The sequence below is a fragment of the Vulpes vulpes genome, chromosome 9 (assembly GCF_048418805.1).
Source record: "Vulpes vulpes isolate BD-2025 chromosome 9, VulVul3, whole genome shotgun sequence".
In the NCBI taxonomy this organism is placed as follows: Eukaryota; Metazoa; Chordata; class Mammalia; order Carnivora; family Canidae; genus Vulpes; species Vulpes vulpes.
Genome location: NC_132788.1, coordinates 48,306,183 through 48,332,371, shown reverse-complemented (window position 1 = coordinate 48,332,371; position 26,189 = coordinate 48,306,183). Strand labels below are relative to the sequence as shown.

The 26,189-nt window shown below is 34.9% G+C and overlaps 1 protein-coding gene across 4 annotated transcripts in view; it reads left to right on the top strand.

Annotated features, from left to right (window-relative positions):
- The window catches only part of SPART (spartin), a 30,181-nt gene extending 6,320 nt beyond the window's left edge, over nt 1–23,861 (top strand). For 2 of the 4 annotated variants that reach the window (XM_025996795.2, XM_025996794.2), the window contains exons 3-9: nt 878–1,075; nt 3,147–3,314; nt 7,069–7,192; nt 12,404–12,598; nt 13,571–13,729; nt 13,809–13,899; nt 22,237–23,861. In XM_025996795.2, coding sequence (XP_025852580.1) covers nt 878–1,075; nt 3,147–3,314; nt 7,069–7,192; nt 12,404–12,598; nt 13,571–13,729; nt 13,809–13,899; nt 22,237–22,510 — 1,209 coding nt within the window. In that variant the 3' untranslated portion in view covers nt 22,511–23,861. The remainder of the gene's footprint in view (nt 1–877; nt 1,076–3,146; nt 3,315–7,068; nt 7,193–12,403; nt 12,599–13,570; nt 13,730–13,808; nt 13,900–22,236) is intronic. The other 2 variants (XM_072720018.1, XM_072720017.1) reach the window with 1 other exon arrangement.
- Nucleotides 23,862–26,189: the final 2,328 nt, after the last annotated feature.

Genomic DNA, 26,189 nt, shown 5'->3' with positions numbered 1-26,189 from the left:
ACCCCCCAAAACAAACATACGTATAATAAACACAATAAAATACAGTAAAAAATAAAAAGCCTTTAGGGCCCAGGCTACTGGAGATATGGGAAATGAATATCAGAAACACTCTACTTTGGTTGCATGAGCTCAACCATTAAAATGACTTGTTCTCTAGTAAAAATTTGTCCTGTTTGAGTGCTTGAGATGAAAATGTTTTTATTCTTTCTAACATCTCCTATTTTTGGTTATAAATCATGAGTAAAATTGTACCCCAAATCAAGAGTCAAATATCTAACCAACTGAATCACCCAGGTGACCCTGTGAATGCTGGGTTTGTAATTAAAAGAATTGTTTGGCTTCTCTGGTGCCAGATAGCTTGTGTCTAAATCCTAGCTCCACTTTTTTTCATAGACTCTGAGCAATTTAACCTCTCTGCCTCAGTTTTCTCATACATAGAATGACAAAATTTAACTTTATGGAATTGTCGTGAGGATTAAATCAGTAAATACATGTACTTAAAAACAGGTTGATTTTTAGTTATTTTCACAAAAACATGTCTAATTTGAATTATAAAAAAGTCTTAATGTACTTTGTTGTTTATTTAAGACTAGACTCATTGTTGATTATGTGTAGGCTATTTAAGGTCACTAATTTCGAAACTATAATTAGAGAAGCAATGACATTTTTAGGACAGTTCTTGTGAGTGAGTGATATGCATAAAGAGACTGGCAAATAGCTAATTTTTAGTGAGGATTTGTTGATGCTAATGATTCTATAAAGCTTGTAAAATGCATTTAGAATTTTGAAATGTTGATTTTCTGTATAACAATTCTAAAACTTCAATGAAAACCTAGTTCTATTCATTGATTTTTTTTTTCCTAACTAATCCCTTCAGGTTTGTGACTGGTTATATCCTCTAGTTCCTGATAGATCTCCAGTTCTTAAATGTACTGTGGGTGCCTACATGTTTCCTGATACCATGTTACAAGCATCAGGATGTTTTGTGGGGGTCGTCTTGTCTTCTGAATTACCAGAAGATGATAGAGAACTCTTTGAGGATTTACTAAGACAGATGTCTGACCTTCGGCTTCAGGTAACTTGTATCATCCTTTTAGCACTGACACTTTCAAAGAAATTGTAATAGGGTCTAATGTGATCAAAGTTAGGAAACTGGGAATATATAATTTGCTTGTGTGTTCACAAATACTAGTTAGAAATTGGTAGTAAATAGAATTAAGATTATGGGCTCTGGGGTCAGATCACCTGGATTTGAATTCGAACTCTTCCTCTTTACAGCTGTTTTGCTCAAGTTGTTGCTTTTTAGTTTCCGTATCATAAAATGGGAATAATATCATCCACCTCATTGGACAGTGGTGAAGATTAAAGTTAATATATTAACTGTCGTATATCAGTGCTGGCAAGTAGTAATGTTCTGTGAATGTTAACTATTGCTATCACCACAGCCTTCCTGCTTAGTTGGAAAAATAGCCTAATGGGACTAAATGGTGAAGTTTAGGTAATTTTGGCATTAGCAGATGGGATATGTTGGACATTTTGGGGGTATGATTGGCATTTTGAGGAAGAAACGGGTTTTATTTTAGGGAGTCTTTGTTCTCATGATAAATAAAGCTAAATAGAAAATAAAGTGCAATTAAAAATATGAATTTGCCTTATTAAGCCTGTTTTTTTCCTGCCCACATGTTGATCTCTCATAGGGAGTTGAAATATATAGACTATTAAGGAGAAGCTTTCATCAGGTATTCTTGCCCATCCTAATGTAAAAGAAGAGGGGAAGAATATTTTTGATTGTGAATATTGACAGTTTTCTGAAGTTGAGATTGACAGAATGATAGTATAATATTTTATTCTCTACTTCAGTCAGTGTATATTTAGGATCCATTATTTAACTAGGTATTGTACTAAATGCTGGATGAGAATATAGAACAAGAGACTGACTATAAAGATGCTATTTAACAGGTCCTATTCTCAGGCACTTGTAGTTGGCTGAATAATCATAGTACAGGATGATGATAAATGATGAAATAAAAGTATACACACAGTTCAGGAAGGAGATCAGGGAAGATTTCAGAAAATAGTTTCCTTTGAGTTCAGTCTTGAAAGCTATGTTCTTCTTTTCTCAGGAAGTGTAGAGTACACTTTCATTCTGTACTTATATCAGAAAGATCACAGGTGATGGGAGCAGACTACTAGCTAAGTAAAAGGTCAGAGTCATCTCTAGCATTAGGTTGTATAAACTATATACGAGAATGACCTGGTGATCAGCACATACTTTAGCATAGTCAGTGCTAAACATTTAAGCTATGGTAACAAAACGTATGGTATCCTTACAGAAGGGTATGTAGCCTCAGTGTGCTCATGGAGAGTGAGTAGTTGACAAAGGCAGAAACATGGTCAAATGGATAGGAGTTCGCGACTTAGCTTTGCTGTTTACTAGCTGAATGAAGTGACATCCTCAATTATTTCAGACCTATTATGGAGCAGTTCCTCCTTTTCACCCCTATATTTATTGGACCTATAATACTGGGTTTTAGGATAGAAATTAACTTTTAGGTAGTATGTTTACTTTTTGGTTGTATGGCATTTTTAGTTTGCTCTGTTGTCCCAGAACTCCCAACTAAACAAAAGTTAGTTACTAGCTGAGATTTTGACTTGTCTTTACTCTTAAATATTCATTCAGCAAAGTATTTGCAAGCAGAATACCTTCAGTATTCAAGTGCAAAAACAGACATAAAACAAAATCAGTCTTCCAACAATGCAAAGTGGTTAAACTGGACGTAAGTTTTGTTACTGCCTTTAAACTCATTTAGTATTACATGTATGTGTTTCTTAAAATTTACCATATGTTATTTAATTAAATTCAAATGTAGCTACATCTGGCTTAATGATAACTTAAACCAACAACTGCTGTAAATTTATTTTTTATGCTTTTTCTCTAGAAATTTGGTTTAGGCCATTTGCTGTGAACTAAAGAACTCAAGGGGTTGAGGTTTGGTGATGAGATAAACACAAAAGTATAGAGAAAAGACCAGCAAAAGTGGTTGTATTTATAGTCTTTCAAACACATCAGTGTTTGAACAAGCACATTACTAGAGTGCAGCTTAGAAAAAATTCGAATTTGATCTAAGGTTTAGTCTACCCCCTAGGCCAACTGGAACCGGGCAGAAGGAGAAAATGAATTCCAAATTCCTGGAAGAGCAAGATGCTCCTCTGACCAATTGAAGGAAGCCAGTGGCACTGATGTGAGACATTTGGGCCCTTCATTGGACCAAGACAATAAGGACGTGCGTCATAAAGGAAAACGGGGGAAAAAAGTAAGTAAAATAAGAAACAAAGCAATAAGGTATGTGTGTATATTCTATTCTAATGGTGCCTTTCACCAGTTTCAATTATTTATAAGATCTTATCCCTGTTTACTAAAGCAGAGCAACTTGCATAGTCACAAAGTGATCACTGGTAAAAATAATTAGAATCAGCTTTAATATTTTCCTTTCCAGTGTTTGTTACTTAAACTCTTTTAAAACATATTTTGTGTTTTGAGGGCTAGATTTTTTTGAAGTATTTGAAAGATTTTTGTATTTATGTTAATGCATATTTTTTTTGTTTTGTTTTGTGTTGTTCTCTACCTTCATGTATACACCAGGATCTTGGGGCCAGGTGCGCTTTTCCTTACACTACCATTTTTATTCAGTTCCTTTCTTTATGGATGGTCATCAGGAAAGAGAATGATTTTTTTAAAAATACATTTAGTAGTGGGGTGCCTGGGTGGCACAGTCAGTTGAACATCCAACTCTTGTTTTTGGCTCAGGTCTAGATCTTGGGGTCCTGGGATTAAGCCCCACATCTCGCTTTGTGCTAAGCAGGGAGTCTTCTTGGGACTCTCTCCCCCTCTCTGTCTATACCTCCTCCCTGAGCTCATATGTGCATGCTCGCTCTCTCCCTGATAAATAAATTTTTAAAAAAATACATGTTTAGTGGCTTTTTTCTTTTATTTTTTAGATCTTGAGTATATGATATGCTGTAGATGGTAAATTCGGAATACAGTTCAGTAAGTATTTATTTAGTGCTAGAATGCTGAACATAGTGGAAAAGTTAAATTTCTTATCTCAAGGAATTTATTGTTTAATGGGGAGGACAGATTAGCAAAGAAAATTTCTATCCGGTGTGATCATTAGATGAAGGCACATAGGTTGTATAGTATGCTAGATTGTACCATTAATGTACAACCTAGCCTCATCGATAATGTGGGCCTATTGTGGTGTGGTAACCAGTAAGGAAGGCTTCTGAGAGGGCATTTGCCTAAGATCAGTCCTGAGGATGAAGCAAGAGTTGGCCATACATACAACAGGTTAAAGGAGATTCTAGGTAGAAGTAGTAAAATAAGCAAATGTATGAAGAAAGAAATAGCATTGTGTGAGTATTGAATTACAGTTTTCTATTCATTGTTGTATTCCATATTGTAAGTGCTCAATAATTATCTTAGAAATTAATTCATGCCACTTGAATATTCTACATTTTTAAAAAGATGCTATTTATTTGAGAGGGGGAGAGAGAGTGTGCACAAGCTGGGGGAAAGGAGGAAGAGAAGGAGAAGCAGATTCCCTGCTGAGCCAGGGGACCCTGGGATCACCATCTGAGCCGAAGGCAGACGCTTAACCGACTGAGCCACTCAGGCACCCCTTGAATATTCTACATTTATTTGTGTTGAACATCTTAGATCAGATTTATGAGGACTTTGGGAGCCCAAGATGGCTCCAAGAAATGTATTTGTTTAAAAAAAATTTTAAGTTAATGCACAAAAAGCAAATCAAAAAGATACTTAGTGAAAAGTAAGTCAGCTTCCCATTCTGCTGTCCATCAACCACCTAAATTCCCTGCTGCAGACACATTATTGCTAGCTTCTTATCCTTGCAGATACATTCCAACATATATACATGTTTATTTTGTGTGTGGATATAAATGTATATTCACACTTATATACAATTATTAATACAAATGGCAGCATGAGAGACATACTGTTTTGCTCCTTACTTTTTTACTTAACAGTATATTTGGAAATTTTTCATATCATTTAAAACCTCTATTTTTTAAAAATTTAAGTTGTTAACTAAAAAAATCAAATTGTATAAACAGGCATATACATTGAAAAACTTTACTCCCACCTTTGTACCATTTTCCTTGTCACTGTAGGTAATCACTTTTTATCAGGATCTTGTGTTTCTTCTGTGGGTTTCTTGAGGCATGTAAAAAGCAAATAACAGGTTTCTTCCCCTTTTCTTATATAGAAGGTAGTATCATAGAGTGTCCTGTATTTTTTTTTATTTGATAATAGAGTCTGGGGATCTTTCAGTGTTTTTTTTTTTTAAGATTTTATTTATTTATTCATTAGAGACACAGAGAGAGAGAAGCAGAGAGAGACCCAGGCAGAGGGAGAAGGAGGCTCCATGCAGGGAGCCTGACGTGGGACTCAGTCCCAGGACTCCAGGATCACACCCTGAGCCAAAAGCAGACGCTCAACCGCTGAGCCACCCAGGCATCCCAATCTTTCAGTGTTAAATGGAGAATCCTCTCAAATCTTTTTTTTATAGCTACCTCGTATTTTACTGTATGAATTTATAGTAGATTTCTTTAACCAATCTCTTATTGAGTATTGGAATGATTTTAGGTGTTTACTATTAGAAACAGTGCTTCAGTGAGTAACTTTGTAGATAGATGCATTGATTCATACATTCCCAGGTAATTCATCAGATAAATTCTTAGAAGTGGGGTTACTGAGTCAATAAGTAAAAGCATTTGTATTTTTGATAGATTTTGCTACATTGCTTCCCTAAGGACTATACTCTTCAGCACTCCCACCAGCAGTATAGGAGACCTATTTCTTCATAGCCTAGTTCACAGAGTGGGTGATAAGCCTTTCTGTATTTTTGACAGTCTGATAGATGAGAAATGATATATTGGAATATCTTAATTTGCATTGATTTTTTATTGTGAATAATATTGTATGTCTGCTAAGGTTTCCATGAATTTTGTTTTCTGTGTGACATCTGTTCCTGTCCTTTGTGCATTTTTAATTACTGGGTTGCTAATCTTTTCTTCTCATTTTCCAGGGGCTCTATATATTGGGACATTGGCTCATTATTAAAGATAGAAGTTGCTAATATTATGTTGTTTGTCTTTGGGTTTTACTTATGAATGGCTTCCCCTCCTCCATACAGAAGTTTTTATTTTGTTTTTAATATTGGTTTATATTTTATGTGACATTCTCTTTGTATTTTTATTGGGCAGTTTGATTTTCAATTAATTTTATAGTATGATGTCTGAGTTAGCCTGCTGTTAAGTTCTTAAAATGAATAAATTTAGTTTTGACATTTTGAGTGTTGACCCTAGGCCTCATAATAGCTGTTAAATTAGCAAAAAATATTGGTATTTCTGCGTTCCCCATTTCCACTTAGATGGCTTTTACTTGATTTCTATCAAAAACTAGTGTATTTGGATACATCCTTCCTTACTGATTGAGTCATTTAACAAATCTTCTAAATCTTATTGAGTATCCTGTGCATACTGTCATCAAGGAGGGATTGATAGGTTTATGAAGGAACTCATAGTCTCATCAGTTTAAATATGATTTGATAAATGCTATATTGGAGATATGTTGGTATTTAAATCTTACTTACCAGGGAGACCTTATATAAGTTTTAAGCTTTATGGCCATTAAAAAAAAAAGAAAGAAAAAAAACAGCATTTTGCGAGTATTAAATTACAAAAATGTTTTTATTGTTCATTGTTGTATTCCATATTGTAAGTGCTTGGTAATTAGGAATTAATTCATAACACAGGAATATCATAACTATCTCTCAGCCACCTACCTGACTTAGGAGAATATACTTTATAACATAAAATACTTTATGGCAGTTGTGGTATTTTGCTTTATGTTATAAGATACACTGGTAACTATGTTGGCTAGAGATATTTTTATTAATTATATATAGTATTTGTTGGCTTGATAATTTATTACATAATGCTTATAATTTTTCCTCTTTATTTTACATTTTGAAACATATTGACTAGGCCAAAGACACTTCAAGTGAAGAAGTTAATCTGAGTCACATTGTACCCTATGAGCCAGTTTCAGAAGAAAAAGCTAAGGAATTACCTGAATGGAGTGAGAAAGTGGCTCAAAATATTTTGTCAGGTATTACAGTAATGTTAATTTTTTTTCTCTATAATGTGAAATCTTTGGAATCTGTAAGAATATTTAGAAAGATAATATTTTGTATTTTGGTTCCAAATCATCTTTTAATAAATACTTAAACAAAAACAAAAGGAACTAATTTTTTAGAACATTACATATTAATCATAAAGGAATAAGTTCTTCTTGCCTATTTTCTGTTTCACTCTTGAGGAAAATTGATAGTGAAAAGCTTTGGGAATCCTAACAACTCTCCGAATAGCTCTTCTGAACATAAAATGATTTTCCTTTCCCCTTTGAAGTTCACCTTTAATCCTTTTCTTTTCTCCATTTCTCTTCCTTCCTCTTTCTCTAAAAAAAATCGTAAGATACTCATCCATCTTTAGAAGCAAAGCAGCACTCCCTAACCACACAGCAATTGAGGTATGAAGAGATCTTAGAATTATAGCTAAGCTATTTGGGATGTAGGCCCTACTATTTAATTCTGGTTAGAGAGGGCATCAGATCAGTTATTTTAAAACCGGAATGATCATTACTGACATGTTTTTCCATTTTCATCGGTTAATATTTTAGCTTTTCAGCTGTTGTAGCTCTCAGATTTAGATCTATTTTGTTTTTAAAAAACATTGCCAGTTACTCTTTAGCAAGCCAAATTCATGACCCTGTAAAGAGATCTTGACCGTCATTTAAGACTGTCAATACAGATTTCCATCACTGTACCTTATAAGAAGTCAGTAAAAAATAAAGATGTCTAAAGCAGAGGAAACCTTTAACATGAAAAACCAACAAGCTAAAATAAGTGAAAATTAATTAGGAGCTAACATAATATCTTTCCCAGTGTCAGAGAGCTGCAAAGAGAAAGCCAAATTTTTCACTTGTAATTTTAACAGTTAAAATTGGACCCTTGAAAAATATTTTCAAAGAAGTTTTAAAGAAAAATCTTCACTGTTACTACCCTGCCCCATAACTTTACAGGTTGCTAGACTATTAAGTCAGTATTCAGGAAATTTGCCTATATTTACACATATGTAGAGAACTAATTTCAAAGATTATTTTCTTAAGTTTTTTTTGAATTCATACTGATATAAAACTGTTCTATTTACTATTGCCGTGTAACAAACCATCCCAAACTTCATGGAATGAAACAACAAATATTTGTATATGCTTAGGAGTACCATGGGCCAGGTATTCCAAAAGGTCACAGCAGGAATGGCTTTTATCTGCTTCGTGATGTCAGAACCTCAGCTAGGAAGACTCAAAGGCTGATTAATGACTGACTCAGTAGCTGGGGGCTGGAATCAGTCTGAGGTCTCCCTTCACTGACAAATCTGGTGTCTGGGTTGAAAGAGCTCAAAATCTAGGACTTCCAGATAGAGTGCCTAGACATGGTGTCCATGTGTTTGACAGCTTAGCAGCCTTAAGCTCGTCAGGCTTCTACAGGGTAGGTCAGGGTTTCAAGCATGACTGATATAGCAAACAGAAACTACATACTCTTTCTGATATATTCTTGGAAATTTCTGGTATTACTCACTATAAGAAAGTAACAAACCTTAGATTTATGGGGATTTGACATAGACTCCACTTCTCAATAGGAGGAATGTCAACGTCATGTTGAAAGAACATGTGGAACAGGCAATGCTATTTGGCTATCTTTGGAAGGTATTGCATGCCACAAAGTCTTAACGTTCCTAGGTACCACACAGATTCCACATATTGGTTTTAGTCAAAAAGATGGAGCATCCTTAGAATCAGCTAATCCTGTGGACAGATATCTAGAGATTTCAGAAAAACTTTCAGCAATGCATCATTTGAAAATGAGAAAAACTACACTATGGTAACACTTAGAGGCCAACTTTACTACTTGAGATTTCAGTAGGCTTTTGTAACTCTTTTCATCTTATCTCCTCAATTCTGACAATAGCCCTAATAGTTGGTTACGTTAAAATTATTTTAACTTCCTATCAGAGTACATACATATCTCTCTACATACTTTTTTTTCCTTTTTATTTTTTTAATATAAATTTATTTTTTATTGGTGTTCAATTTGCCAACATATAGAATAACACCCAGTGCTCATCCCATCAAGTGCCCCCCTCAGTGCCCGTCACCCCCACCCCCCGCCCACCTCCCTTTCCATCACCCCTAGTTCGTTTCCCAGAGTTAGGAGTCTCATGTTCTGTCTCCCTCCCTAATATTTCCCACTCATTTTTGATCCTTTCCCCTTCATTCCCTTTCACTATTTTTTATATTCCCCAAATGAATGAGACCATAAAATGTTTGTCCTTCTCCGATTGACTCATTTCACTCAGCAATAATACCCTCCAGTTCCATCCACGTGGAAGCAAATGGTGGGTATTTGTCGTTTCTAATGGCTGAGTAATATTCCATTGTATACATAAACCACATCTTCTTTATCCATGGACACCGAACCTCCTTCCACAGTTTGGCTATTGTGGACATTGCTGCTAGAAACATCGGGGTGCAGGTGTCCCGGCATTTCATTGCATCTGTATCTTTGGGGTAAATCCCCAGCAGTGCAATTGCTGGGTCGTAGGGCAGATCTATTTTTAACTCTTTGAGGAACCTCCACATGTTCCAGAGTGGCTGCACCAGTTCACATTCCCACCAACAGTGTAAGAGGGTTCCCCTTTCTCCACATCCTCTCCAACATTTATGGTTTCCTGCCTTGTTGATTTTCCCCATTCTCACTGGTGTGAGGTGGTATCTCATTGTGGGTTTGATTTGTATATAGAATGAAAACCAACTAGCTCACCAAATACTTAAGGTACAAGTAACAAAGTGGCAGAAAATATCCAAGATTTACTCCAGAGAAAATGATCTCTATCAAGAGTCTATTTCTACCTGACCCATGCAGGCTTTATGCAAAGATAAGTAATCAGGAATCTAAACTGAGCTCATTCACTTTAGCCCATGATTGGTTCCTGTCCTGTGTCAGAAGATCAGTGAAGATCAGTAAAAGCTACAGTCCTGTGTTTCATAAATATAAAAGCTGAAAAAACATAAAGTAACTGCTTAAAACTTACCTATATAGAATATTGGTTTGAAAGGCTAGAATTACATTTTAAGAAGGCAACTGCCAAACATTTTAGATGGAGAATTTAGTAAGCTGATTTGGGAAGAAGTGGAGGATCTGTAGCAATAGACTGATTAGAGGGCAGCCCCGGTGGCGCAGCGGTTTAGCGCCGCCTGCGACCCAGGGCATGATCCTGGAGACTCTGGATCGAGTCCCATGTTGGGCTCTCTACATGGCGCCTGCTTCTCCCTCTGCCTGTGTCTCTGCCTCTCTCTCTCTCTGCATCTCTATGAATAAATAAATAAATAAATAAATAAATACATAAATACATAAATCTTTTAAAAAAATAGACTGATTAGAGCCCTCCATTGGGTTAGATTTGAGTGAAATCATTTTAAGTCATCTGCCAACTTCTTATTTATTCAGCAAACATTCATTGCCTTCTATATCTCAGCATTAAATGTATGCATATAATGTGAATATGGATAAAAGAAATCTATATCTGGCACTACACATGCCATTTAAAAGATCTTAATAGCTACCAATAAAATATTACATGTTCTCATCTTCTATTGTAGTATCTTTGGTTTTACTGTATTATCTCTCTTACATACTCTTCCATGGCGATAGCTTCTTTATAATTTGCAGCCTAATTATTTCTCTTCATCAGTCCTGTGACTTTTCATTTATCTAATATCCATTTATTATTAGTCATCAGTGGACTCTGTCCCTCTGGTTTGTTTCATTGCAGGAGTATATAGTCTACTTGAGCTTTCCTTTGTTTCATTGTCATTTATGATTTCTCAGTCTTCTTCAAATTCAGCTGATTTTTTACTTCCTAAATCTTTCAACCTAAAAAAAATAAAAATAAAAAATAAATCTTTCAACCTGTAAGTTAACTCTAAAAACCCATATGTATTTTTTTAATAGAGGTCTTCAATCCCTTTTTGTTATGGGAACTCCTGACTGGATGGTATTTTTCTGGGTTTGAGACCTGGTCTTCCTCCAGGGAGGCTAGTGTTTGAGGTAGAGGTAGACATGTTGACTAAAATAGGAAGAAAAACACAACAGTTCTCCTAATCAGTTACCACTTGGCACTTTATTTATTTTTCATTGTTAGCATTTTTAAATAAACAGGATTTTCACATGATTGCTGAATGCCTGCTCACTCATAGGCCTGAGTAATTATGTAAAAACCATGCTACAGACCTTGGAAGAATATACTTAGGTATTTTATATGTATGGCTTTAAAAGCTTGTTGTTTCAGGGTATAGCCAAAAAAGAAATATTTAAAATTGTAAGCTCTCCAAGGCAGGGTAACAGTTCCTCTTAGAGGAAACTATTCTTCTATATTTTTTCTTGCTTTTCCCATCTCCTTCTGACTTCTCCTTTTCCCACATGTGCACAGGACCTTTTCACTAGAGAAGTCTATGCTATCCTGCTTTCTCTGTGACAGTCTCATTTTTCATGCATGCTGTAAGAGAAGCATTGAAGGGCTGGAAACTACCATCAAGAAAAATGGCTAATCTAGACTTCCCAGTTTTCTTCTTATATCTTTTCTTCTCATGCGTTCTTTGAGTATTCTTATGTCTTTGTCATTCAGGTCCATGTTACAAGCTAAAAGGTGCTGAGATTGTGGGGTTTGGGTTTAGGATTGAGGGAGGATCAGGACCCCCTGCCTTATGCCTTTCATCCAAAGCAAGCAAGCAAGAGTTCTGCCTTGGTGTTTGAGATTTAGGTTTATTGGCTTCCAATTTGCATTATTTGTGTCTAAACCCTTTAACACTTCATAGAGGAAAAGTGGTTCCTGGACTAAGGCAAAAAGAAAAAGGATACCTGGGTCCTCAAGCTAGATACCATGTTACTGGCATCAAAACCCAAAATTAGTCCTTACTAGTAACATTGTGGTGAGTAACATGTAGATAGATACCTATAAGTTGTAGTAGAAGCATAGAGTAATTCAGAACTGTGTTGAGTGATCTGTGACCTAAGTTCTTAAAGATGAATTTACTTAGATATATAATCCAGTTAGAAAATTAGAATTGTAAAGTTGAAAGTTTATGGCATGTTTGGGATATGAACAGTGACTTCCTTGTTTTTGTTTTCCTGTTGGTTTATTAAAGGGTTTACAGGTATAATCAGCTCTAATATTGTACACTTTAAAATTTTCCTATAAAAAGGTGCTTCCTGGGTGAGCTGGGGTTTGGTCAAAGGTGCTGAATTTACTGGCAAAGCAATCCAGAAAGGTGCTTCTAAACTCCGTGAACGGATTCAACCAGAAGAAAAACCAGTGGAAGTTAGTCCAGCTGTGACCAGGGGACTTTATATAGCAAAGCAGGCTACAGGAGGAGCAGCGAAAGTCAGTCAGTTCCTGGGTAAAGTAACTTTGGAGGACTGCTTTTTTTCAGTTAAATTAAAAATGGTTTCTTAATCTAGGTTAATCTGAATGTTCATTTAGATGGTTTAACCTTAAAAGTAAAGGATTAGGGCAAAACAGTTTCACTTTGCTACTCATAATAGGGTTTGTAGCAACATCAACCTATCTGAGAGCCTTTAGAAACATTTCACGTACTTGGCACACATTAACTGATTCAGAAACAAGATCCCTGCCTAGGTGATTGTTGTTTGCATATTATTTTGAGAAACATTGGTTAAAGGGTTATTTTGGTGTATCAGAGAGGGGAGTGTCTGTGCCTTTCAAAAGGAATGGCTCTGAATGTATTTGCTATCCTTGAATAGGATACATCCTTTTAAGAACAGCTCACTGCATAGTAGTTGGGGTCAAGTGGGAGGGATGTTTTATTTGAACTATGTTGATTCAGTGATTCTGGTGTCAGCCTTCCCAAGCAATATGCTACTAATTCATTCTCCTTTGAGAATCATAAATCTAAAGTTTGTATTTTAAGGTAGTCAGATCACTCCTTAGTGAATTATCATTAGAGGAAGATTATCTTTTTGGTATTCAGTATTCTTTGAATCAGGTTTTGGTTTGTTTACTTTTATATAGACTTAAATACCTTATTACTATTTCAGTGAGATATTTGTTGATACGGAGAAAACATAGAAATGGACATAACTGGAAAATATGAAAGGTGGACCTTGCCAAAAAGAAAATTATATTTTAGAAGCAAGGTTTTAATCACTAGGCTCTGCAAACATATCTTTAAACCAAATAAGAGCCTTTGTTTAAAAACTAGCCAGCCATGGTTCTCATCCTTATATAGAAATCATAAGTTATGCAATAAAATAAGTTTACTCATGTAAGAATTTTGATAAGTAAGAGTGGTAAAATCAAGGGAAGAATACATTTTTTTCTAAGTGTTTCCTTTTTTTTCTGGTTACATTAGTTGATGGAGTTTGCACTGTAGCAAATTGTGTTGGAAAGGAACTAGCTCCACATGTCAAGAAGCATGGAAGCAAACTTGTTCCAGAATCTCTTAAAAAAGACAGAAATGGAAAGTCTACCTTGGATGGTGCTATGGTTGTAGCAGCAAGTAGTGTTCAAGGTAACAAAGGCCCAGAAATTTTACTAGGAAACTCCATTCATTTAGCTGTAGTCTTACTTACTTTTAAATATATTTGCAGGATTTTCAACTGTCTGGCAGGGATTGGAATGTGCAGCCAAATGTATTGTTAATAATGTTTCAGCAGAAACTGTTCAAACTGTCAGATACAAGTAAGTTATCATTTTAATGACTAAATCTCTTAGGGCAGTTATAAGAATTCAAGATAGTTAAAATGATTGTGTCATAATTGGGTATATGATAAAAAATTTTTTCACTTTTTTTCTTAATAGTATTTAGGCAAATTAATAGAATTACTATGACTTTGTCTTATATTACTAATGTTATATTTCTTCATCATTAATGCAAAGAAGCTTAATGAAAAAGAAAAGCCTATAGTGACTCAATACCTTATTAACTGCATGTTCTTGATGGGTGATGTTTACTAGTAGTTTTGGTGGGAAAAACTTGAATTATAATTAAACTATTGTACCTTGTTAACATTAGCCCCTCCTGTATACAAAGAATGGTAAATATTGTCACATCTTACTTGACTCTACCCTTATTCATTCTTATTGGAATGGATAGACGGTATGTTATCTATTTCATATATTAGGAAGTGGACAAATATAGAAATGAGTGTTCTGCCCAAGCCAATCTGATAACTATTAAATGTGAGACTTAAAACAGGATCATTTGATTTTAGCTCTTTATTCTTTATAAGTCCTAGGGGAATCTAGGTCTAAAAATAAATCTAGTATGAAGGACCCGAGTTGCTTTCTTAGCTTTAAATTAGTTTAAAGCCTAATAAAAAATTTTTATTCAGAAAGCAAAAAGGTAATATTAATGGTATTCTCAACTCTGTTATTTATATTAATTATCCACTCAAAGCAGTTGAGTTCATACTTCTGTACCAGACATTGTGTCCAGTGCTTTTCAATATATGTTTAATCTTTAACACAATTTTTTAAAAGATTTTATTTATTTATTTGATAGAGCACACAAGCAGGAGGATCAGCACGCAGAGGGAGAGGTAGAAGGAGAAGCAGGCTCCCAGCTGATCAGGGAGCCTGATGTGGGGCTTGATTCCAGGACCATGGGAACATGACCTGAGCCAGAGGCTGGCACTTAACCAGCTGAGCCACCCACACGCCTCTAACACTATTTCTTTTTTCTTTTTTTTTTTTTTTTTTTTGAGAGAGAGAGAAAGAAAGGTAGGGGGAGGGGCAATGGGAGAGGGAGAGAAAGAGGATCTTAAGCAGGCTTCATGCCCAGCACAGAAGCTCCATCTCACAACTCTGAGATCATGACCCCAGCAGAAATCAAGAATCCGATGCTTAGCCAGCTGAGCCACCCAGACATCCCTCATCCTTAACACTGTTATCTCCGTTTTACAAATGAGGAAGCTGAAGCATAGAGCTTTAAAATACCTCATTAAAGATAATACCCCTACTAAGTGGTAGAACTAGGATATAAGCCAAGTCTCTTTGTATCATGCAGTGTGAAAGAACCAACTCTGCCCTTGATGGGACATCTGTGCAGGTTTAGTATCTAGAGTTATTTTCCACCACTATCTATCATGCATTTACATTCTCTTCCCTCGTAGTAAATTACCTGTGACTTAGGAAAAACTAACTTAATTTCCAACCTGAGTTGATTTGGTCTCCATCTGGGGCATGCATACCTTTGAATCAAAGCAACATAACATCTTGAAGTGTCAATTTGACCAAAAGATTTGGCAAAGAAAATACAGAATAGATCTGAAGTTCTTTTGGTGGCAATATAAAACCCAAGTCTTCCAACTTCCCTCTTGGTACTTGTAGCCTTGATCTCTAACACATCTTATGTTGTGGCTCTGAGTTTACTTTGGTGGATCAGTCATAATTTAAAAAAAAAAGTTTCTTCTTTTGTTACAAGAACCCAAGAAAGTCAGACGTGCCTTTTATGCCAGTAGTGAATTATTTTTAGATTATCAGTATCATTTGTTAGAGATAGTCATGTTAAAAGTCAGTAGGTTTACCCATTTGCTAATTTAATAAAAAAAAAAAAGTTTAAGTACAATTAAAGAGCTTAATTAAAGATTTGGAATTCACATAACCAGCAAGGTTTTGGTATAGATTTTGTATTTTTGGTCCTTAGTGAGGAGAACCTAATAGGAAAAAAAGGACTTTTAACAGTGGTTCTGAGCTTATTTATTTGTTATGGTACGTATTGCTGTTCTTTTTATCCTTTCCTTCAAAGATTCGTGGAATGAAAAAACAGGTGAGAATTTGGTTAGGTAGGCTTGTATATAAAGCTAACTTTGGTCTTAGCAGAAACTTAATTAGAATGATGGAAGGGGTAGTGAGGATGTAAAGAGTTTTTGTAATACTGTTTCCTCTCCTAAGAATAATCTGGCCCAGAAGTAGAAATTCTCTTTTAAGAGAAGAAACTGCAAATATTAAAGCAGTAATAATTTAATGATTTTTATCACTGAAGAAATGGAAGAGCAAGTTATTTGATTTAATTTAGTTCCCATTTATTTATATAAATTTACATTTATGAATGTAAGTAATACATTTATATTTTTATATTTATGAATTTACATTTATTTAAATTTGTTTATACTTTGGAAAAGTATTTGATAGAGTAAGTTTTTTTTGTTTTTCTCCTCCAACTGCTGGTAGTAGGTAAAATTTGTATTCTTATTTCCTATAATAAGTTATTCTCCCAAGCATTTTGAATCTGCCATAATTATGTGCATTATGCCTAGGTAAAAAACAAATGTATTATATGTACTTCTTTACCTGATCTCTCATGGTACAAGCCAGTACAAAAGTTATCTTTTCATTTAGGCATATTTAAAAGCAGATTGTGTTACAGAAGTATATTGTTTATACCTTTCATGGTTTTAATTATATCCAGGATTATGTTCATTGCTTATGAATGTTTTACTAAGGATCTGTATAATCAATTTTACTCTTAAATTTTTAGTAAATTGTGTAGGAATTACTCATTAAGACTATTTTTGTCAATTACATTAATGTTCTTATTTTAAATTAGGAACATTAAGACCTACAGGAACAATGAAAAGCATTAAGTAACTTCAACCCACTATATTAATTGCAGTGTAGTATCTACTAAATAATTTATTACTCCTCTCCATAGCTTCTAAATTTCACCTTTACACTCCTTTTTTTCCATTTCAAATTGTTTAGAGGATAGGGTACCTGACTAGCTCAGTCAGATGACATTGTGACTCTTGATCTTGTCTTATGTTTGAGCCCCACATTGGGTATAGAGATTACTTTAAAAAAAAAAACCTTTAAAAAATACATAAATAAATTGCTGAGAGGAAAAAAATAAAACTTCAGTAAGTAACATCTATTTTTGTTTTCCCCTCACTAAAATGTTATCTTAGAACACATTTCTGAATAATAAGCTTAGTAAAATAGTTTTTCTATAAGGAATTTACTTTTTTAAAGGTATTTTATTGGTTTATTTAATGAATTTTAATTAAAATTCCCCTTAAATTTGCACTGGGTGACAGGGCAGATTCAAATTCATTAAAGCTAATTCTTTGGCAGATGTCATATTACTCAAAACCAGTTTTATATAGCATCTATTCAAGAGTTATATAAGATCAGCCTTCTCTTTTCTGTACTGTAACTATGCAAGTATTTAAACATTATCATGTCCTTTACTTACTTTTTATTGTCTTCTAAATACTCCCAGCTCCTTTAACAATTCTATATGTACTGTGGTTTCCAGTTCCCTTCATTTATCAGTATTCTTTTAAAAGTGGAACCCAGAATTGAATGTAGTGTTTTCTGTTGTTTCCAGGTAGAACACAGTGGGACTGCATCCCTTGTTTGGTAATATTTAGCATTTGGCAAAGAGGGAATACAAGACAAAGATATCTTTTTAGTAGCTGTTATTTTATCGACTCATAAAACTTTTTTTTTTAATGAAAGTTTATTTATTTATTTTTATTTTTTTATTTATTTTTTAAGAAAGTTTATTTAAAATCTGGGCATTCATCTTATTTTTGGACAGTTGATATTTGTACCTAAAATTAAGAACTTTATATTTACACAACAGTATTGTCATTTAGCTCACTGTTCAATTTTGTCTTATCAGACTACTTCTCAGAGTTGTTGTCTTCCATATCCATTCATTAAATATTGGTTCTAAGGCTTTACTCTATGCTCAATCCTTTTCTATTCTTTGTGGATATTGTCTATACTGGTGTCTGTAGTTATAACCTATCATATTTGTGTTTCCAGTTTTTGTCTTAATCTTTATGCTTCGTAAATCCCAACTACATAGCCCTTCAGCTATTCATTTGCTGAGTCTTGTTTTTTATATTTATCCTTTTCTCTCCAGGCTTGTTACCACTACTGTAGAATAGACCTGCATCATTTCTCAGCTATCTTATAGCTTGTTTCCTATCTGGTTCCTCTGTCTCCCTCTTACTTACAATTCACAATGCAACTGAGTTAGAGCTGTCTAGAAACATAAATTTGGTTGTGCCATTGCCATGGATTTCAAGATAAAGTTTAAATTCACCTATAAGGTCCTTCATAAATTGGCTACAACCCACCTGTCTTGGATGGATAGACTAAGAAGGTGCTATTTCTATTTTGAATATTTAATATTAATATTTCCAAGAATAGTTTTGAAAGTTGCATGTAAATTGAATTTTAGGAAGATTTATTTGAAATTTGTTATGACTGAAATTTTGTTATAATTAGTGAAATCTAGAATCACTGCCAATATGCTGTCTTTGTAGACATTACTGAATGTGCTGGAGAATTTTTTTTTCCCCTGGAGAAATTTCTGAAGAGTCTCATTCAAACTGTATATGAAGTCTCATTGACTTATTTAGAGCATACTTTATATTCATTTTTATTGCTCTTCAATTGGTAGTGTTACTTGGCATATAAAATCTAATAAGCTGTAATTAAACTTTTTAAGGAGTAAATAAATAAACATTGTCAGGACACCTGGGTGACTCAGTGGTTGAGCTTTGCCTTCTGTTCAGGGTGTGATCCCGGGATCCTGGGATCAAGTCCCACATCACACTCCCCACAGTGCCTGCTCCTCCCTCTGCCTCTTTATCTGCCTCTCTCTGTCTCTCATGAATAAATAATATCTTTAAAAAAATACTGTCTTTTTTTTTTTTTACCAGAAATAGACTTTCTAGTTTTTAGCAGTGTAGTCTGAATCTACAGTGTATAGTTTGAATGAAGAAAAGAACTGAGCAGTTACTTATCAAGGAAGAGAAGAATAGATAACCTGCCAGGAATACTGGTTCTGAGGCATATTAGGAAGCAGAGGTGATAGATTAGGATACATTAAAGCAAATAAACACAACCGCTTAAAAACCATTTTATTTGGTCTTTAATTACACATTTTGTATAGTGGAATTTTCAAAGTGCTTTAATCTGTACATCTCATTTTATGTAATAAAAAAGAAGAAATTGATCAGATGTGAAGAGGTTGATACTTCACCAATCTTCTTGTGGTTAGTTTTGGGCACAATTGGTATTAGTATGTAGTTTTTTGACTCCTAGTTTGGTACTGTTCCCTAAATTAACAGGAATTGCATGGGAAAACAAGCAAAACATCAGTGTATCAACACAGATGCCTTTTTAGTACATTACTGCTAAAAATGTAGCCTTTGGAATTGTGTTACATATAAAAATATCATGAGTGCAGTTGGAGGTATCAAACTGCATCAGTAGAATAGGGGAAGTGGAAGTTCTTGAATCTGGAGGATTTCCTTTATTCAAAAACACTGATATGGCCAAATTCTTAAGTTAACCATGTCACTTCATTTTAGCTCACATAGTCTGGAAAAGAGGAGCCCTAAGAGAAACCTCAACTGGAAATCATGGTCATTCTTCCAGTGCTGAAACTGCTACCACCCCTTTCTTATCATTTAACCTTAGCCATTGCCACTTGATAATAGCATTTATGGGGGCATGATTGACAGAAGGGTCCATGTCTTCTTGCAAAACCAGCAAATTGCAAAGCAACAGGAACTGGGAAACAATAGTTAAGGAGGCTTCAGTGTCTGGTAACTGGTGAGAAAGCCCCAATCAAGAGTGATATGGGGGTGCCTGGGTAGCTCAGTCGGTTAAGCATCTGACTCTTGATTTCAGTTCATGATCTTGGGTTACTGGAATTGAGCCCTGTGTCTGGCTCTGCTCTCAGTGAGGAGTCAGCTTCAGGATTCTCTTTCCCTCTCCACCTGCCTCAATCGCAGGTGCTCTCTGTCTCTCTCAAATAAGTAGATCTTTTTTAAAAAGTGGTATATGGGCAGCCCAGGTGGCTCAGCGGTTTAGTGCCACCTTCAGCCCAGGGTGTGGTCCTGGAGACTCGGGATCGAATCCCACATCAGGCTCCCTGCATGGAGCCTGTTTCTCCCTTTGCCCGTGTCTCTGTCTCTCTCTTTCTATGTCTCTCATGAATAAATAAATAAAATCTTTTAAAAATAAATAAATAAATAAATAAATAAATAAATAAATAAATAAATAAAAGTGGTATATGAAGCACCTGGGTGGTTCAGTCAGTTAAGTGTCTGCCTTTGGCTCAGATGATGATCTCAGGGTCCTGGGATTGAACCCTGCATCGGGCTTCGTGCTCAGCAGGTAATTCGCTTCTCCCTCACACTCTCCCTCTGTACTGTCTCTCTAAAATAAATAACATAGTAAGATACACTCTAGCACAGAGATTGAAAAAAATAAACACCCAAGTATGAACAAGCTAATAGGATCACAAACCACTGTTCCAGGCTAGCCTAATGGTAATAGAGGACTTGTGAATTCAAAGGGTCCAATGTTAGTATAAAATATCCAGGTATAAGTCACAAAGCATATAAGAATCTTCAGTGTGTCCTAGAGAAAATTATAAAATGTGCCTTTTTTTAGTTTATGCTTGCTAAGCAAGAAAAAATCTGGTACTTTAAAAACGGTAAGAGAAAAAAATGGGATAATTTTTAGTGTTTTTGTATAGGCTTTCAACTTGTTTTTTTTTTTTTTTAATTCTTTTTTTTTTTTTTAATTATTTATTTATGATAGTCACAGAGAGAGAGAGAGAGAGAGAGAGGCAGAGACACAGGCAGAGGGAGAAGCAGGCTCCATGCACCGGGAGCCCGACGTGGGATTCGATCCCGGGTCTCCAGGATCGCGCCCTGGGCCAAAGGCAGGCGCCAAACCGCTGCGCCACCAAGGGATCCCAGGCTTTCAACTTGTATTTTCTCATGGAAATGATACTAAACACAGATATTGATAATTGTCTATAATAACTACTTCTGTATAGTGCTTGTATAATTTCCCAAGCACTTTGCTATATATTTGATGCTCAAGAAACTGTTGGTAGATAGCAGAGGAATTAATCATTTTAAGCATTCAAGAAATAATGAATGTCAGGCAGTGTTCTTAGCACATAGGATTTATTAATGAACATGGCAGAGTTTGTTTTCTAATAGGGTTTATATTCTAGCAAGATAATCAAAAGGAAGTTACTAAGTTCTATACTATGTAGCAGGTGATAAATTATTGAATATAAAAGAACAGCTTATCAGTTTATCAGGAGATTGACAGATGGACCATGTGGGGTAAAGCAGTTGAAAATAGGTGAGATAGTGAGAAGACAATAATTAACTGACTTGAAGAAGGTGAGGCAGTGAGACATGTGAATTCCTGGGTGAGAATAGTTTAGGCAGATACCAGCCAGTAAAAAGGTCTTACTTATTGGAAGGAATTACTTCCAATAAGATGGCACATGTGTGTTTCATGGGTTCAAAGAACAGCAAGAATGCCAGTGAGTCTGCAGTGGAATGAGGAAGAAAGTGTTGTAGAATCTTTGCTTAAAGCTAAGCTTGGATTCTGATACTTTAAAAGACCTAACCAGGGGCGCTTGGGTGGCTTAGTTAAGCATCTGACTCTTTATTTTGGTTCAGGTCATGATCTCAGTCTCTTGAGATTGAGCCCTCTGTCAGGCTCTGTGCTGGGCGTGGAGCCTGCTTAAGATTCTTTCTCTTCCTCTCCTTCTGCCCTTTACACCCCACCCCCACTCCCTCTTTAAAAAATAAATAAAAGGCCTAACCAAATCTAGTTAAGGTAGAACTTGAAACCATTTATAGTGACTCTAGATTCTTTGTGTTCTATAGTTGCTTCATTGAAAATTTTCTATTTCCAGAAAGGGTGGGTTAGAAAAGGGAAACAGTGACTGATGAACAATCTTTATTATATTTACATTTTATTCTTCAACACAAACAGTTGTTATTACATTAATCTCAGCTAGCCCGAGTGTATTTTCACGCAGTTTCTGCTAAAAGAGAAATACAGCCTTGGCACAGTTTGATTTTATTCTTTACTCTGTTTTAGATTATTAATTAAATTGAAACATAACCCTTGATTTTGCTTTCAGGAATAACATACTAATCATGGGACTTAATACTAAATCAGAAGATCTCAATTTATATTTATAATTTCATTATACTTTTTTTCAATCTTTTAAAGATATGGGCATACTGCAGGAGAAGCTACACATGATGCAGTAGATTCTGCCATCAATGTTGGTGTAACTGCCTATAATATTGATAACATTGGTATCAAAGCAATGGTGAAGAAAACTGCAAAAGAAACAGGACAGACACTCCTGGAAGACTATAAAATAGTTGATAATTCTAAAGGGAGTAATCAAGAAGGAAGAGCAAATGTAAACATGAAAAGGGAGACGGGTGAGCAGACAAAGGACCTAGAGAAGAGTGAGGCAAAGAAGAAAGAGAAATGATGGAAGTGCTGTGAATCACCTATACCAAAGCCTTACAAGGTGGATGCATTTTTGTTAAATAGGCAAATGTGGAATTCCCCACAGATTAACCAGTGTTTTAAAAATGTATTCATTCCTATGAAGTGACTATTTCATAAGCTTTATAGCATGTATTCTGCTTACAAGGAGAAGATTCAGTATTCTTGCATTTGGCCTTTAGAAATATAGGGTTATATTCTCATTAAGTTTATTTTTTCTAAATGTGGCTAAAATATTTTTGCAGTTAAAATAAGACTAATAATACATGTGCTGTAAACCTCATTAAACCTAATGTTAAGCTATTTTTGTATTTGCTGTCTTTCAAAAAGCAAGATAGGAAATTATATATTTACATAAAATTTGGCATTTAGTAACCTTAGCTCTAGTTGTACTTGGAAGGAATTACTTAAAATATTGTCTCCTGGTTTTGCACTAATTGTGGATTTCTTTTTCTAGGTGCTTGTCAATTTTCAGTATATAAGCTAAAAACAACTATAATCCTAAACTAAAATAATTCTCAGATAACATTTAAGACTTTTTCAATACAGGGAATAGGCTAATCATGGAAAATAAGATGAAGTCTATAGAATTGTTTGGTAGCTTATCTCTTTATTCAGAAGTGGAATGGTCTTTCTGATTTAGAATGAATACAAAGAGATTTTCAAGTCTTCTGGATTTAAACTGGTATTGATCTAGGAGCCTAGGAAATTTTGGTATATGATAATGTATTAAAATTTGAAGTGATTATCATCACTTGAATTGGACAAAAAAGTACTTTAAGAAATTGCTTTACCATATCTACTTCTTTATTTCAGAAGGCTTAAATATTTATTAAAAATATGAACAATTTTTTGAATGGTAAATATATTTTTATTTTGGGATTTAGTCATTGGGATTTTATATGGTAAAACCAACAAATTATTAGAAAAAGCTCTATTTACAATCATGGTAAAGAATGTGAAGACTTTAGGCTTAATCCATGGTGGGTGAGGTATAATAGTTTCCACTCTGGCAGAAGACAGGACATTCACAGACCTATAAGGTACAAATACATAAGTAAATACCTAGTGGCATTTTATTTTTGTTTACTGATTTTAAATGATTGGTATTGATTTTCATAGCTGTTGTCCATTCTAATATTTCTGAACCTTTAATGGCTGCTAGTTTATTAGACTTCATTCAAAACTATCTTTAAAGTGCTCTTTATGAATAAATTGTTTCTGAATTACTTGGCCTCAAATGTATTCACGGGATTTATTTTGGGAACACTTAGAATTGATGGATCCTTTCTCTAAGGCCAGGAATAATGTGGAAATAAAATTGAATTGGTAAATAGCTTCTATTTAGTCTCTGCCTTAAGTTTGAGATGTGGAATGACAAATAGTGGATGCTAAAGTTTACAAAGTTAGAGCAGAGGTCAGCAAAATTGATTTGTCACAAATGTATTTGTTAAATTTGTATTTAGTTGTCCATTTCACTTCATTCTGCTCTGCTCACTTGGTTGTGGGTTTCTTTTTCAGATTAATATAGACACAATCATAGTATCTTCTATATTAGAGTGTTCCAGAACCATTAGAGTATATGAGATAAATATACACGTGCACACATGTGTGTGTATAAAGAGATTCATTACAAGGAATTTTTTGTTTGTTTGTTTTTTTCATTACAAGGAATTGACTCACAAAATTGTGGAGGCTGAGAATAATTCCTAAGGTAGCCATTCAGTTAGCTGCAGACCCAGGAGAGCTGATGTGTTGTTGTTTTAGTACAAGTCTGAAGGCGCAAGACCTAGGTGAACTTGTTGGTATAAGTTCCAATCTGAAAGCCTGCAGCCTCCAGACCCAAGAAGAGCCCATTTCAGTCTGAGTATAAAGGCCAGAAAAGACTAGTATACCAACTGAAAAAGGCAGGAGGAGTTCCTTCTTACCTTTTTTGTTGTATTCAAGTCTTCAATTGATTGGATGAGGTCCACTGCCTTTGGGAGGGCAATCTGTTTTACTAGGTGTACTGATTGAAATGTTAATGTTAATCTCATCCAGAAACACCCTCGCAGACACCTCCAAAATATACCAAGTATGTGTATACCCTGTGGCCCAGTGAAACTGAAAAAATCACAGCTGCTTAGCCCAGTTTTCACTGTATAGTGTATACTTTTACCAAGCTCTGCTTGGCTCTTTGATACTCAATATCAAAGATACAATATACAATATCTGATACAATATCAGATACAGTGTATAAAAGAACGGTACTCAATATTGACTGCTACCAGGGTTTTTCCTCCTTTTGCCTCTACAGACTGTCCCTCCCTCATGCTATATGGGGTAGTTTCCTGGGAGTACCTTCAGGCACCAGCTGTCTAGAAATAATCATAGCTAATGTTTATGTAGTGCTTACTGTGAACCATTAATGTTCTAAGTGCTTTTATGTAGGCTAATTCATTTTAACCTCATAATATTCACACACTATTGCAACCTTCATTTTACGGAATAGGAAGCAGATACAGTGAGGTTAAGAGAGGTTACTGTTTAGTTGGATCTTTTCTAAGAAAAGAGAAGAGTATGAAAGGAAAGAGGTCATAGACTAGGCTCAAAAAGGAGGGACCTACACAGTAGAGTGATTGTTAGGCCAGACATTTTTCTTAAACAGAGGTAGATAAGGAAGGACAAATGGCATTTATAGATACCGTTTGCTTCCAGCTGCTTAACGCTAGTTTCTCTTTTTATTACCATTCCATTGGTTTGGTAGTTAGTAGAAAATTGCCCAAGTTAGTAGCAAATAGGTCATAAGTCTTAGATTTGGTGATAGTGTGAGCTTTTGTCTTTTTCTCTGTATTCATAAGTATTTTAGGGCAAGTTAAGAAAAGTGAAGCTTAGGGCGTTAAGCAGAAATCATTTTATATTTCATTTTTTCGGTAAGCCTGAATAAAGTTCTACTTAAACAGAAACTAGTTCTCTGATCTATTCTTGCCAAACTCAGGTTTAAACACACTTCCTAATGGGTATTGCCATTTTGAATTTAGTTTAGCAACAGAAATACTTAAAACATTGTGTTGTTTCTGAAAGCTTGTTTTCTTCAAAATTTTTTTTCTATTCATAATATATTTAAAGATAAAGATGAATTTTAAAAAGTCTTTAAGAACATAGATGAGAAAAACCCAAATAATATCTTCAGATGTATTCTATGCAAAAAGTTGTCATACATGAAAAAAGTTTGGTCACCCTGGAAGCTATTCATTGGAGGAAACAGACTAATGGAAAGTGTTCTCTACATAGGCACACACACACACACACACACACACACACACACACACACCAATCTATTTTGTTCAAATTTGGAAGCCAGCTGAGGAGCAGGTTGCGAGAATGTGCTTATCAAAAAGCAAGATCTCTATGGTAAGGAATAAGGTCCCAGCATTTGCAGGTTTAAGAGGATCCACAGACAATATCCCTAGTTAATAAAATATTGCTATTTAGGGAGTAACTGAGTTGGGAGCTGAAAGAATGAGGTTTTGGTAGACAGCAATTGTTGAGTTTAAATTTTCTGAGCTAAAGCCACTCTGATGACAAATTCAGAGTTTTTATAGCTGTGGAAGTGGAGTGGAGATAAAAGCGATGAGAGTTGCAAGTTGAAGGGCAAGGTTGTGGGGAAGACTTTCAGTTGG